The sequence below is a fragment of the Salarias fasciatus genome, chromosome 20 (genome assembly GCF_902148845.1).
Source record: "Salarias fasciatus chromosome 20, fSalaFa1.1, whole genome shotgun sequence".
NCBI classification, from domain to species: Eukaryota; Metazoa; Chordata; class Actinopteri; order Blenniiformes; family Blenniidae; genus Salarias; species Salarias fasciatus.
Window position 1 is genome coordinate 5,886,219 of NC_043764.1, and position 15,731 is coordinate 5,901,949.

The 15,731-nt window shown below is 42.4% G+C and overlaps 1 protein-coding gene across 3 annotated transcripts in view; it reads right to left on the minus strand.

The window, feature by feature from the left end:
* acot7 (acyl-CoA thioesterase 7) overlaps positions 1 to 15,731 on the minus strand; it is a 68,055-nt gene that overhangs the window by 20,786 nt on the left and 31,538 nt on the right. For 2 of the 3 annotated variants that reach the window (XM_030118249.1, XM_030118247.1), the window contains exons 6-7: positions 13,991 to 14,005; positions 13,709 to 13,795 (exon numbers count right to left, since the gene is read on the minus strand). In XM_030118249.1, coding sequence (XP_029974109.1) covers positions 13,709 to 13,795; positions 13,991 to 14,005 — 102 coding nt within the window. The remainder of the gene's footprint in view (positions 1 to 13,708; positions 13,796 to 13,990; positions 14,006 to 15,731) is intronic. The other variant, XM_030118248.1, reaches the window with a different exon arrangement.

The following is a 15,731-nucleotide window of genomic DNA, read 5'->3' on the forward strand; positions in this document are numbered from 1 at the left end:
GACATAAAAAAATATAGCTTGGGTGAAGTATCAAGCTTGATCATCATGATGAAGAGTCCAGAGCACTTTCTCACATAATAAGTGCGTCATCTGAAGTGCTTTAAGCCGGAAATCAAAGTTCATAGACAACTATTGAGCTCTCAGCTCATTACTTCCACATTAGAGCAGAGTCCATAGAGCGGACGGACAGGTCCACTGCTCCTGGATTTACATGGTACACGTGCACAGCTCTTCGCGTTACTCGGATAAGAGTCATTTGTTTCTTTACAGAGAGGAGGACATACTGTGTAGATTGAGCGGCTCTGATATGAGAGATATAAGGAAGAGGAAGGAGTCTGCATCTCATCTCGGAAAAAAGCACGTGTCCACATGCAGCGCATGTTCATATATAAAGACAGTCAGACCGTCTGCGAGACGCTCCAGTTGCCCCGGCCACTCCCTCCAAGTCGCTTTTTGTATCTCTCACGATACAGAAAATCAATAAATGTGCTTGCTGATGGCTGATTTTGCTCTCAAAGGTTGGTACCATCTGCACTGTGTGGCTCTATTTATGACAGCCAAATGTGTGGGAGTACAAACAGAATGTGCTTCTTGCTCCCAAATGCAGCATTCGCTGCAAAAGTGGTCCCACTCAGTTGATTAAGAATTAACCACGCTATTACTTTGGCATCCTCTTATCCCAAACGGTTGGAGACTCACTTTCATTTTATTTCACTGATAAAACCAATATGTACAAGTGCATTCTGTCTAAGCCAAACCTAATGTCTCCATTAGGAGCCACAGGATGCTTGTGTACTTAAATTTTTTGTGGATTAATGCTGAATCAAGCTCACGCTCTGATGTGTGGTTGTGTAGAGTGTTTGCTCTTTCAAAGGAAAAGGACCACTCGAACCAAGAGACCATTGATTGGTCAACAGGTTTGGTTGTGATTGAGGCTGACAGATGATTTCAGGAAGGTGACAGCGTGTCTGCCTTAAACCGTGCGTGCACACAGAAGCGTATCTCATCCCTCCATAAGCCGTTTGACAGCCTTTTTCCAAAACCCGTCTTCTGTTTTTCTGTTTTTTTGGGGTTTTTTTTTTGGTCATCTTTGCTATGTTGTGAAAATTGATGGGATCTCACCTAAGATTGAAAATTTCCCCTGAGTACAACACACAGCAGGCTGCTGCTATTCAACGCCCGGAGCGGTCATGTCTGAGCCTGTAACACTTAATGGAGGAAGATCATGACCTGAACAAGATGATGAAATTGAATGTAAACACTGAATTACCCTTAAGTGCCAAACCGCTCAGCCGGAGTTTGCTGGAGTGACCACTAACTCCATCAGGAGCCTAAAATGTTCACTTCAAACCTTGTTTGAGGCAGTGATATTCAACATATTCACTTTGAATTATTGGAACCTGCAAGACTGCATACGTCTAAAACTGTAGAGTTTTGGCTCAACTCTGCAAAGTTCTGCTTCAGCTTTGAGTGTTTGTTTTGGTCTGTATGCTTGTGACTGCTAATAAACAGTATTAAATAAGCGTTCTGTGTTGGCACTGTTAAAATGTTCGTATGATTATGATAATATTGTGCAAATGATCAAAGGCTATTTGAACACAATGTGCCTGATTTACTGAGACCCTGCATAAAACGTGCCACCAGCAAAGAAGTGCATTGAAATGAGAGTGTTGTGCACATTAGGTCTGTTTAGGCTTCCATGTTTGTTTACTTGAGTTCGCCGTGGAGTGATGGGATGCAGCGCTGAGCTGCCACAAGCACGAAACAAAACATAATACTGAAGAGGCATCAAACATACTGGATCAGCAAACAAAGCTGAACCTTAACACTCAGCTTGTTCGACAACAGTTAGAGATCAGCTGATAAAATTAAATCAAATTAAATCCCGAGACAAAGTGACCCAAGTTTTTATCTCATTTAATCTTCCATCTACAGATATTAATTGTGGGAAATGTGATTATGTGTTTTCATTGTTTCTCTGGAGTGTGATGACGGCTCCCATCGAAATGAAATCATCTTTAGGAGGTCATAGAGGGTACATAAAGGAACCATCGGGGATGGAGGAGGAAAGCACCGCTCAGTGCTGAGGCCGAATGCTAATGTGCTAAACGGCTGAAGTGGAATATCTGAGCTCCACTTTAGTCTTCTTCATTTCACTGCACAACCTAAGAGATTCCTCACAGATGAAACTACAAGTAGTTAAAGCTTGGGTGGTTTGCAGGAATCTGATGGGACTACTGACAGTCAGTTATTTTCAAAGCAAAGCCTTCATTATCTAAAATCTGCTTCACCATGTACTTATCCAATTGTGAGAAAAAGTTGCAGCGTTTCCACAAATCACTTTAGTTCCAATCTTCAACCAAAAAGAGGTTTTGAAAATAGAGAAGTTGCATAAAACCACCGAGAAGAAGCAAGGGAAAATTTAAATATACTGCATCAAAGCGTACAATGCAGTTTTGAGCTTTCCTGTGCTGAGGCGTCAATCAGGAGTTCAGAAAGACATTCCTGACCGCTATGAGCACTACCACTCGTTCTGGAGGACCCTGCGTCCTTCTCGAGCTAAGCGAGGGATTAAATCTCTTCAGTCGTGGGTCGACCTCAGGGCCTCGTCCCAGTGGTGCATCTCCCATGCAGGGTGATCGGGGGGCATCCTAATGAGGTGCTCTCAACTGTCCTCAGCGTAAAGGAGCAGCGGCTCGCCTCTGCGTTCCTCCCAAACGGCCGAGCTCCTCAGCCTGTCAGGAAGCATTTGGCCCCCCATCCTCTGGAAGAGAGGTTCTTCCTCCTGACAGAGGTCACGGCATCGTACGTACCAGAACAAACTAGAAAATTCAGATCCACTTTGGGACAGCCTTAAAGATGATAAAAGAATAACTTTCATCATTCGGATTTCGTCAATCATGATACTAAGATGAAGTGCTTACATGGTGTGAGGATGGACTGAAGACCATCATGATCTGATCCCAAATCCCCTCGTGACTGTGGGAAGAAACCGATCCTCTATCCAGCCTGAAGGAGGTTTTACAACCAATCCCTGAAGCCATGCTTGAGGCGATTTTCAACAACACATTCATGACAAGCGACTGCAGTGTTAGCACCTCTGCTCACACTGCAAACTTTCTGTTTACCAGATTTATTAATGGTATCCAGTGAGAGGCGGATACCGGGACATTTCCCATGACAATGTCCACTTTAGCACAAAGTAAATTAAACTGAACGGGCGAGACACAATAAATGAAACTGAAAGAGGGAATAATGAGGTTGGTGATGCTATCGCAGTGTATAAATGCAGTTTGAAAGCAGGTGACTACAACTAAACCATATGTGTATTAGCTTCAATTCACAGTTCCTGGCATTGTTGTGATTTCACAATCTGCTGCAGACATTACCACGACACGCCCACATCACACATGCTCCACTGCATCTCGCATGTTTGTTTTCCCCCCGAGAAGGAACAAAGTGTGTATTTTCATCACAGGTATGTTGATCACGTTGGATACGCTCTTCATGCAGCGCACTGGAAACCTTTAACTGAAACGTCAAGCCGAATCAAGCGCAGGGCCACGCTGAGCGTCCTTGAGGACCAAAGACGCTTGTCTTCATTAATCACTGGCATCAGTGGAACTGTTAATGCAACTCCTGCAGAAAAAAAAAAACAAAACAAACAAACTCCTTGTACAGTCAATGTAAAAAGGTTGAAGTGAAGCTCAATGTGAGACTGCAAATGAGGACAAGTGAGGCCAAGACAGCCCTGGGCCCGGCGTTACACATTCACAGGATGACATGGCACACCATGACTCCCCCTCGGCCCCAGGGTGGGAACACAAAAGGCAGGGGGGAGGGGAGGTGTACACGAGGAGGAGAGACAGCTCATTCTAAATGGGGGGAAAAGAGGGCAATTAGCTACCCAGTCCCCAGTGCAGCCCAGTTTGCCACGGGGCAGAATACCTCCGTGATTAGATCCCTTGTGACGATTCCCCAAAATCTTCTTGCACAACGCCGTCCATAGGCAACCGGCATGAGAGGCAGTGAAGGGAGTCTTCCAGGCAGCACTTTTCGCCCATCAACTCTGCACACTGACTTCAGACCCTTTTAATTAGAAGTGGCTCAGACAGTGCGCACTTCGCAGAGCAGCCGCTGATGAAAGGCGGCGAGGCTGTGAGAGCGAGAGACACGCTCAGCCTCATCCTCTCCTGCACGGCTCCATCACTTCCTGAACTCTCCCCCGTCTTTGTACCTGTTTTTCATCTATATTTTCTCAGTTCTTACCCTCAACCCCAACCTACCCCTGACAGTCCCCGCCTCCTTCCTGCCCTTCTCGTCCTCGCCACACCTGCTTTAATCATGGACAGTATCAAACAGCTCAAACTGCCTCCTAATGAGCCGTTACTATAGAAACAGGTCCTGTTAGCATTACTGCCGTGCACCAACCCACCCACAACCTCTCACAGAGTCCCATAAGCAGAGGGTGTTTTCTTTTTTTTCTTTTCCATAAATTTTACCGTTCCAGATGAGTTTAAACCAAACACCGGTCAGCTCCCTAACAAATCCATATGTGGTTTCAAGCCCCGCAAATTGTGAGCGCTGTCATGGTAACAATGAGCTCCATGTGCACCGCAGGCCGGGAAAATCACTGAGATACAATTCATATAATGGAAATACTGTCAGATAAAGAGCTTTCAGATAAAATGTTCCTCCAGCTGTGATGGTAAAGGTCATCTGTTCCCACAGATTACTTTCCTGAGTGTACAACTTAGGCCTCAGTAAAGTAAAATAATAAAAAAAACAAAATGTATGTCCTGTTTTTTATGAGCTTCATTTAGTGTCAGGGAAAGCTTGTTAACGTGGTACTGCAAAAAAACAAAACAAAAAAAAAAAAAACTGGGAAGTGCATGGCCTCCATTACATTTCTGATGTCTTTTTTGGAGAGGTTAATGCTATTATTCACCTGCCAAAATTCAATATGAAAATACTGACACAATAACATGAGCTACATTTACTTACTAATGTAAAATGATAGAAACAGGTTCTTTGGATTTTTTTGGATTAGCTTTAAAAAAACGCCCTGCTGTCGCCTGACTGTAGGCTCCATATGCTGCCTGATGAAGGGGCTGTGAGACATATTCAGGGTCTTTTCATCTCCTGACCACCTGATGTGCAGGTTTAAAGCAGTTCACTGTAATTTGTGTGTTAACGTCTCCTCTGTTTGATCACTTTAGGTTTACTGCTTCTATACCAGGGCTGTCAAACTCAATTTAAAGGATCATAAAGAACTAAATGTGATCTGAAATGGGTGAGACCAGAGATAACGAAGCATAATAACCTCTGAATATAGGCTACGATGTGTATTGTGAGAAAAAGGCTACATTTAATTGAACGTGAACAAGTGGAAATTTCCTAACAGCACAACTTCAACACTATGTCCAAACGGCCTGTCATTCATTTTTATTTCCAAGTTAAAGTACTTTTTTTTTTCTTTTTGCAAACCGGATACCCAAGCACTGATCTAGAAGGGTGTGATACAGTGAAATCAAAACTGTGCTCTTGCACTTTTAACCACAGCTCAGTGGCATCATGTCTATTTCTTCACTCAGTTAAAGTAAAACATGCACTGATGCTGAAATCTGAAAACATTCCGACATGTTTTCAATATAAAGACATGAATGAAACCATCTATGGGATACAAACCCACTTTTTTAAAGACTTGCTTAAAGTGCACAAACAGCCATCATGGCTGAGCGTGTCCATGTGGGCTGAATACACAGAGATTCTCACACAGGGCTTGTTAGAGCAGTCTGCGGGCTTCTGACGTGCTGAATCAATTGGAGGCAGCTCGTTAAAGGTTTCGTGTTTTCTATCTCGCATTGATTCTACGTCAGCATTTCAGCCGAGTCTGTCTTCAGGTAATGGCCGGTTTGCACACGGTGAAGTCGCTCTGCCGTGTTTCATTAAGGCTCTTCAGACTCTCTGTTCTGACACGATACTCAGGAAGACTCACTCATTTAAATACACTCAGTTAAATCTAATAAACTCCTTTATTTAAGGTCAGTCCATCTGCTGCACCTTTTTAATCTCAAACATATGTTTTTGGGCTGTGGGAATAAAATATTAGAAAAAAAAAAATCGCACATACTGAGAAAATCCAGACATGCAAACGGCAGAGAAAAGCTCCCATCCTGGACTTGAACACAGGATATTCTGTCTGTGAGGCAGGCAGGTGAACCACTGCCAGTGTTACTGTGATCAAATTAATCTTAACAACTAAATAAATACACCTACTGATGCCTGTGTGTTTAATTCATTCATACGGTTTGGTGAAAGTTAGATCGTTGAGATTCCTGTACGACCCTCATCCAGGACGTTCTGTCCATGAACGGTGTGTTCGTGGCCATTTTCAGAGGTTAGAAAGTTCGGTCTTTCCAGAGACCGTCTGGTTAGGTGGGAGTTCGAGTCGGAGGAATTGGCAGCGTTTGTCTCCATGAGAACATTGTTTTTCTCAGCGATGAACTCTGTAATCTCGCTCATATCTCCAATGTCAAGAGGGGCCTGAAGTACTCACATTCTTTACTTCTGACTTCATATAGTTCCCTAAGTAGCAGTTCAGAAACAACCTGAAAATTTCTTCAGGAAGAAGTAAAGTTAACTTCAGTAAAAGTTAAAAAAAAACAAACTTTTGAAAAGTAAATGGGTATAAAAGTTAAGAGAATTTTTTTTTTTTTTATTGCAATACAACATTTTTGGAGCTCATAAGCACATCGCACCCACTTAACTATTGTTTTGGGATGTTGTACTCACCCAGGTGGATACACTGGTTTCATCATTAATTCTGACAAGGACCAGGATTGTACAATTGTACAATAGTTTGGAGTCTGGATTCACTCAAACAGGCCTTGACAACTCCACACTTTCTATTGTATTAGTTTTGTTTTAATGCAAGTTTTCCACTGACGAGTCTCTGCATTGAGTGCGCTTCAATGTGTCGATATTTCAGTCTGTAAGAAGCACAGACCAGCCGAGATCCTGATGTCTCTCTATATGAGTTGCACTTTCAGCCATGTTGATGGTATAAAGACACAGAACATGTGGTTGACACTAATATATCGATATGTCCTCATGATTATCTTGAGATTTTTGTAGTTCTTCCTCTCACTAGCTTCCGTAGTGTTTTGTTTTGGGGTTTTTTTTTTGACGTGGCTAAAACAACATTAGTCTTTACTTAAGCTTTTTACATTCTACATGAGTTTCACCTTAACTTTCCTCCTTTCAAGACTCTTCTCATGTCTTGCCAAGTCTCCACCTGGGAGACTGACTCACTCTTTTATTTCCCGATCAATGCTGGTTTTGGGTGAGAGAAGGTCTGCCAGAGGAAGTAATGCACACACACACTCACACACAGTCGTGTGTGTAATTCATTGGACACTACCGCCGCTTACATTCCAGCTACTCTTTACCATAGCTACTTCATTCCTCTTCATATTTTCAAAGCATTTCTGCTCATTAAGATTCATAGATTTGCATTTTGTCTCCATCACGCATCCTTGCAAACAGATTCAGGTCCCCACAACTTGAGCAACACCTGAAGCGCATCGCGTACACACTCAGAGACACACAAAGGTCGATGGCACCAGCTCCAGCGGACATATCCCCGTCTCGCTGGATTCCTCGGTCTCAGACGCTGACATGTTTATATACCCACCGAGCACAGCACCGAGCAAAGGACAGATAATATAAAGCCAGGGTGATGGATGCTCTCTGCTCGCACACTCGCTCCCTGGATCTGCCATGTCACATATCCTGCATTAAATCTATGCACCGCGACCATTTTATGGGCCCACATCTGTATTTCCTCTCATTTCTGTTGCACGCATGCAGACGGATCGTATGTGGAAGGTGAGTGTGTGCACAAAGAATCAAAACACAGGGACAAAAACATGAATCAGAACGCACACAGCCACTCACAGGCCAATGGCTTCTTCAGAAACGCATAATTCCATGCAACAAAAGCACATAATAAACATCACAACAAGCAATTTGTCATTTTAATCCTTTTTGTAAGGGGGTCTGGTTGTTTTAATCAGACCACAGTGGTGTCCACCTGTGGCAATCAACGACTGTTTCCATGGAAACAAGGGGTACACTTCCTCGGAGCATCAGAGGAGGAGGAGGAGGAGGAAGAGGAGAGCGGCGTGAGAGGAAGAGGGAGCGTGAGACGATGAGGGGAGGAGGTAAAGTACTGGACGAAAAAGAACAGGAAAAGAACAACCCTGTTCCAAACAAGTTGGGACAATGAGTGGAGTTAAAACACTTTTTTTTAAAAGCACTGATTATTAAATCTAATTAAAAATAGAACAGTCAACAAAATCTGAAAAAACTAGCACACTGCTCAACAAAGTTGAGGCAAGAGCCACAAAAGACTGGAAAAGTAAGTGAGTGGCAGTGATTTAAAAAAAAAAAAAAACATATGAATGAGCATTCTGAAACCAACTTATGATTCACGTCGTTCAAGTCTAAAAACCGGTTATACAAGAGTGAACCTTACATAAGAGGCAACATAACATGTCGCTGAGGCAGAAGTGTTTTGAGATTCGTCACTGCCATCAAATTCAAAACCAACATCCACTGTTCAAGGAGTGATAAAATGTCTCCATTTTCAGCATCTGTTCCGTCATGTTTCAGGGAGGAGAACTGTACGTTGTTGCATCAGTGACTTTTTGGACCTGAGGTGGAAAACAGGAGGCAAAGAAAGAAAGAAAGAACGGCGAGTGACTGGACATGACGACGGGCTGCAGCCAGAGTCTCCTCTGCTCCACGATTAGAACCAATCTCTGCTTTATGCTCCGCACGGAGCTGATCTCCATCACAGATGTCTGCAGTTTGACGAACAGCTGCGGAGGCCTCCAACTCGCAACATCTGGAGCCGTAAACATTTTGTGTATTTAGAAGAACTGTTTTTACCTCTAAGCAGGCGTCTCTCTTTTCCCACGGGCAACCAGCATATGTGCAATTAACTGTCCAATCCAATGCACAAAAGGCTGCCACACAACTCACTTACTCTTGTCCATGTCTTTGATTTTTAGGTGAAAACCTTGATATTTATCGTTTACTATTAATATTCTTACCCTCTTTACCAGTACTCTGTGGAGCAATGCTGAAAAGAATTTCTCATTTTTTCCGATAATTTTGCAACTGTAGCCAAGACGCTGGGTTTATTCTGGATCATCGCACTCCTCAGGGAGCATTTTGTCAACTGTTTCAGCGAGATCTGCTCCTAAATATAAAAGCCTTTTTCCGTCCAATGCAGAAGCATGACTTGCCATTTCCAACTTCAGAAGCAAAATAAACAGAAAAATGCATTTTGAAATTAAATTCTTAAACAGGAATAACACACAGCCATAAAAACACACTGTATTAGTGTCCAAAGATGACTGACGGAGAGATCAGAGGCTGAGTGTGAATGTAGAGTCACATTTTGGGTCAATCGGTTTGAACTGGAGTTTTATCATTTGTTTATCTTTTTAATGAGAACTAAAGCTTTGACACCAACCCTCCACGTGTTTTTGCTCGTGCCTTAACCCTCCTCAGGTTGATGATAAAGCCAGGCTGCCATGTCGAAGTCAGTTTACTTTCCTCCAACTAAAGTGTAAACATGGAAGAAGTAGAGGAGAGAGAGAGAGAGAGAGAGAGAGAGAGAGAGAGAGAGAGAGAGAGAGAGAGAGAGAGCCAGGCGGTGCGGTCTGACTCGTTATGTAAACAAAATACATGTAAGTGTGTAGCGAGAGCTGCAGCAGCAGCAAACAACAGGGAGCGCCGCCTAATGAGCTGCGGCGTGTACCGAGCAAGTCAGCACCGCGTGCGCATCCTAAATGACCCGTACGCATGTTCCACGTTTGATTTTTAATTGGACACATTTCTCGAGCGAGCTCGCCAAATTAAACAGGCAACTGTGCAACACGTGCAGGGCTTATCTGTCCAGCCTCACTGTCTACTGTCTCCCCTTCACTCCCGCCTCTCCCTCGGCCAGCATCGCTGTTCTTTTTCTTCCTCCTCACTATATGATGTCTCTTTGATGGCCTCTTTATATAGCTGACCTCAATAGAAATGGCAGTATGCGCCGGGAACATCCAGCCAGAAACAATATACCTTGACTGATTAAAAGCATCTGGCCTGTGCTGATAAAACACTGGATTTACTGCAGGCACAAGTTTTCATTCACCACTGTTTTGTTGTTTTTTATGATTATGGGACATAAAATAATCAGATTTTTGGTTAAACCGTCAGATCTGGATATGCATTCATTTCATGAATTGTTTTTCTCTTAATCTCTAGTTTGATTTTGCTATCATTTGGTCAGTAAATATGTGGAGTTTTTCGGTAATCTGGATCAAATCCAGAGAACAAAAGAGCACAGAGAAATAAGTAAAGCACAAGCGACAGCTTTCTACAAGCCGAACGTAATCATGTGTGCTTCAGCTGAAGTAAATATTTCCACAAAGTGAAGATCGATATAAACTTTGTAATCCTGCCTTAACAACCACAAGGATCCCATAGAACTGCATGAAATATCAGACATGCTCTTCAGACGTGTTACATTAGACTTGGCAAAAGGTGAAGATGACATTTGCATGACATTTTCAGAAATTATGAAAATTGCCATCCTATTAAATCCACAATTTTCTTTATTACAAATTAGCTAAGATCCAAAGAAGGTTAATTTCGAATGCATTACGTGTGGCTGGGAAGTCTGACTCTCCTCCTTCTATTACTAAATGAAGAAATTAACTATTTTCCTCAACAGAACATCACATCAGAAAGACGTTATCTGTCTGTGGAGCTGATAGTTTGTCAAATTCGAACGTTTAAATACAAAAACTCCCCAAAAATGGATTATTGGATTTCTAGTATTTAAAAGTGTAATACAACATTTTGATTTCCGGGTGGATCACCTAAATAATTGGTGGGTCCGTTTGTCAATCATTCTGACGAGCTGCTTTCGTAAGGTGGTTCTACGTGCTTGCGCCCAATCAGCTTCTCCCTTTTGCGCATGCGCATTCAGAGTGTTTATGTAGCCGGTGAGCTTCTGAGCTAGTACTTACCGATGGCGAGTCTGACATAATGAAACTGTAACTGTTTCGGAAAAAAAGCTTTATTTATGAGCGAGGCGGATCGCAGAAACTGTAAACAGAGCCGTGCACGCCGGAGAAGAGGAGATCGCGCTCGTACACTTCCGCATTTCCTGGGAGAAGCAGGAGAGCCGGGCGGATGGTCTGGCGCATGCGCGTTGTTCAAAAAGTGAGTAACAGACGCGGGGCTTCGTCTTTTCGAGAAAATCGTGTATTAGACCTTAAAATAAAAATCATTTCTCTACTTGAAACACTGCTTCAGTAATCTGCACTCTCACCTCAATTCTGGCCTTTGGTGCCTTTTTATACAGAGTTTGCATGTTCTTCCCGTGCATGTGGAGGTTTTCTTCAGGTATACAGCTTTGTCCACACAGACCAAACACATGCATTAGAATCGATGGATGGATGGATGGATGAATCGATAAATGGACAGATGGATGGGTTAACTTTCCCAAAAACCAACCGATTGAAACACAGTTTACAGCAGAGACTGGATTCCCTCCTAGAACATCAGTGAAAAGGGCATCAGCGCCACAAAGTTCAGGTTGCGAAGACCTGAAATCTTCCACTCGTAGTTCCAGCTGTTTATTATCCTCTTTGTTCTCATCACTCTGTTCTCTCCCCGTTACAGCCGAGTGTCGCCATGCAGGCAACATCCAGCTGCAGCGAACCCGAGCAGCTACTTAAGCAACATCGCATGAACATAAATACAGAAAAGTGTCTCATTACAAGAGTTCGGTCACACCGATGGAAGACTTCAGTCTCGCGTCTCTATTGTTTTCACTCTGCTTAGTAAAAGTAATAAAAGTTCAAAGCTGAGGGTTGCTTCACGGTACAATATTTGGAGGAATTCTTTCGGGGTTTAAATCTAATTATACAGACACTGTAAATGTACATTTATCAATCATTCTGCTTCTGTTTCTGCTTTTCCTCGCCTCTGTTTCGATTGCCTCCATATCACTCTCCCCCATACGTATCTTTCCCCCTTCCTTTGTGCCTCCCTTCATGCTGTTTCCTGTCGACCGCCCCGTTTCATCCTCTTCCCAGGCAGGATTTCCACACTGTACTGGATGCTCAGGCCCGTCCCTGCCTCGAATACTAAACAGCCTCATCCTTCTTATGAGCTCCTTTGTTTCACACACGTGTGAGAACGACAGGCTAGTCTGACAGACACTGCAGACTAGTGGCAGAGAGTGATTTAGGAGCGCTGGGCTCGGAAACGGCCTGTCAGCAGCTGTTCGCGCCGGATCAATCTCGCAGCGTGGCGCCAACTTACAGAAAAACTCAAAGGAGCCACAAAAACTTCTTTTCCCTCCCTCTGAGGTGCACTAAGCAGATCCTTGATTCTTGCATTTGGTTACATGGACACATAATTTTTATTCAGAAGAGATCAAATCAGAAGGTTTAGATAATTGTAAGAATACAGAAAATTGTATACAAAAAGTAACATTCTTAATTAGTTTGAAATAGTAAAACAAAGCAAAAATATCTGATTGACGGTTGCACGAAAATTCTATATAGATTTATTTGATTTTTTCACATTAGAGGCCTCCAACTGGCCTGAAACAAAAGTTACTATTCAACATGAGGCGAAGCATGTGTAGTGTTCATGTTTAGATTTAATCAAGTGACTTTTATTATCACTGAATGAACTTGTTGACAGCATTCCTTAGGTTTAAAATTAGAATATATTTGACTTTTTTTGTTCTTAGTTAATAATCGATCCTGCACGTTTGACCATAAATTAAAGCATTAACTATAAATGTAATGTAAAATGCACTGAAAGTAATGTAACGCTGACAAAGTGCAAACATCCAATCATCGACAACTGTAAATAATCTTCTTTAAAAAATGATTTTTCATTTTGTAAATACAGAAAATGTACAACATGATGTGAGGCAAACTGTGTGTGAGTTAAGAGTTAACTGTGTGCTTTAGTAGGACTTAAATTTACATCCTCTTTGATTTGATGTGATATGTCCATCCTGCTGGGGGAGAAGCTTTAATCATTATGCAAAGGAGATCGATTTTCTTTTCCCCCTGGCAGCAAAAGCTAATTGAGCAGAAGGAAGGGCGAATATACCAGAGGGAGGGATACATCCCATAATCTAACTCAGCAATCTGCACCCTGATTAATCTGAGCAAAATGAAGAAAAAGCCAAAAAGGAGGAACAAGTTGCATTCAGTGAGAAATAGAACTGCATCTACTGCTGTCAGTAAATCAGCTTCAATCCTTCCTCTCAACACTTCAGTCACTCAGAGCTTGTGTGAGGAATCTGAATTAACGCACGGCAGAAACAAACACGGATTTGCACTTTAGACTGCTGGAATACTGACTTTCTTCAGCAGTCAGGTCTTTTTGATGCACACATTACATTTAGTGGACTTGTGATGATAACACTGCTTTTTTTTATGGGTTTAGGAAATTATGATTCGACTGTTTAATGAAAAAAGCCATAAAGCCCATTAGAAATGCCTGAAGGCCCGATAATCCTCATCTCCAGCGTGTGCTGTGTCCCCTTGTACTGAAGTATGAACGCAGTTCTTCCTGTTTTCCCATCAGACCTCCAGCGCGGAGACAGACTCACCTCCGTGGACGTAGTCGTGCAGGGTGCAGTCTGAAGGCCCCACCAGGTGGATCAGACTGGACTGGCTGAAGCCAACTGTGTGCTGCTCTGCAATGCACACACACACACACACACACACACACACACACACACACACACACACAGGCACACACATTGTCAAAAAAAAATGAACCGACAGACAGAAATGTGTTTGGCCAAAGCAAGCAGAAGCCCCGCGCTTTCATACATGCTGCCCAGCCGCAGTACCGACATGCTGCTGTCTGACTGATCAGGCTCACGTACCTTTTGGAGAATCCTCTGGTAGAGCCAAAATGACAAAATTGGAGAATTAAATACAGTTAAATACAAAACGTCTTTCAGATGTCGTCTTTGAAACACTTGGAACTGATGGAAAACAGCCTGATGAAACGCATGTCAGCGGTTCCCAACCTTTCCTTCGAGAAGGAGCGTCTTCCAGGCTTCACAGGCCGAACTGTCAGCAGCTGTAAATGTCACAAACTCCAGATTGGAGAAGGGTTCACAGTCTTTCTTAGAGGTGATCTTGGAAGGTTCTAGATCAGGAAACGTTACACTTCAGTCTGTATTATGAGGTAAATCAGTTCAGGAGATCAGGATTAATACACAGTGTAGAAATGTTTAAGGGTCATTTCTCAATTTGGACAAGTCATTCTGATCATAACATGAACTAGTCGACTATGTTTTTCTATCTACATGCAGCCAAATGTTTCACGCCTTTGAAGACAGAAATAGAGTGACAAAAATCCACTGCGATCTGGAAGCTGTGAAGCTCAATATTGTTGAAATTGTAGATCTTTTATTCAAATTTCAGGTTTTTCATGTTTCATAAAATGAAAGTTCAATAAGTATAAACGTGTTAATATACTACAGTTATATTTTGCTGCGTTGAGACAAACACTAAGATTTAGAGTTTCAGTAATTTACAGATTATAATGCTGTTATTTATCAATCCAGCTGCTTCAGATGGAATTGTGCTGTCAGTGATCCGCGAAGTAAAGTGAGTCTGACGCCACTGATCTAGAGAAAGGAAGGTTGGGAGCCACTGCTCTAGAAACAACAGTGCTACAAAATGGAATTATAATTGCTTGGACTTCAGGGCTGGGGTTATTTTGTGATGATTTTTGATGAACACACGGGCACTAACACACACACGAAGTAAAAGCTTGCTGAAATCAATGGAATCAAGAGCATCTCACACAACTAGAACTACGACAGTGAAAGCCGAGTTTGGCAGCTCTGCCACAGCTCAGTCAGTTTGTGTTTACTTGTATCTGGGTTGCTAAATTTGTTCGTGACCAAACACTAATTTCACACTAGTTGGTGGGAAAATGTTGAGTCAGTTTCAAATGTTTGCTCAATTTTCTAACGGTGGAATTTGTCTGTGTTATGAAACATCATGAAAGGGATTAAAAACTACTTTAAGAAATATCTAACAGTCTTCTATTGATATTTTCAGTGCAAATACAGTGATTTGTTTCACTGTGTAACAACATTATATCATGTTATTGTCTCCTTCATTGATCTCTTTAGGGGGAAATGATTTCTTTGCATTCCTATATAGGTCCTGTGGGCTGCCAGGGTGTGGTGCATGTGGAGCTGCTGCTGGGGGGGTCAAAGGTCATCATCAGGCACCCACAGTAGTGACCTGTAGGCCGGGGAATTCAAACCTGCAAACCTTCCATCCCCAGTGCAGTTATTCAACCTCTACCACTTCTCTAAATGTCTCTTTGTCGCAATGAGTGGCTTTTAAAGTGTTTTTTAAGCTTCCTCTCAGGACTCCAGGCAGGAAAATGCTTTTTGAAAGCATTTCTAGGAAGTCATTACAAAAATGAAAAGAAATTCAGTTTTGAGGAAAATCTAATTTTTCGAAGAGAATTAAAACTGATTGACATTATGAAAGAACAGAAACATCATGTATAACCAGATATAAAGACTTAACATATATTTCACGTTTAAAGGATCTAACTACCACAAGATGAGTGAGAATTTGTTTGCTTATGAATAC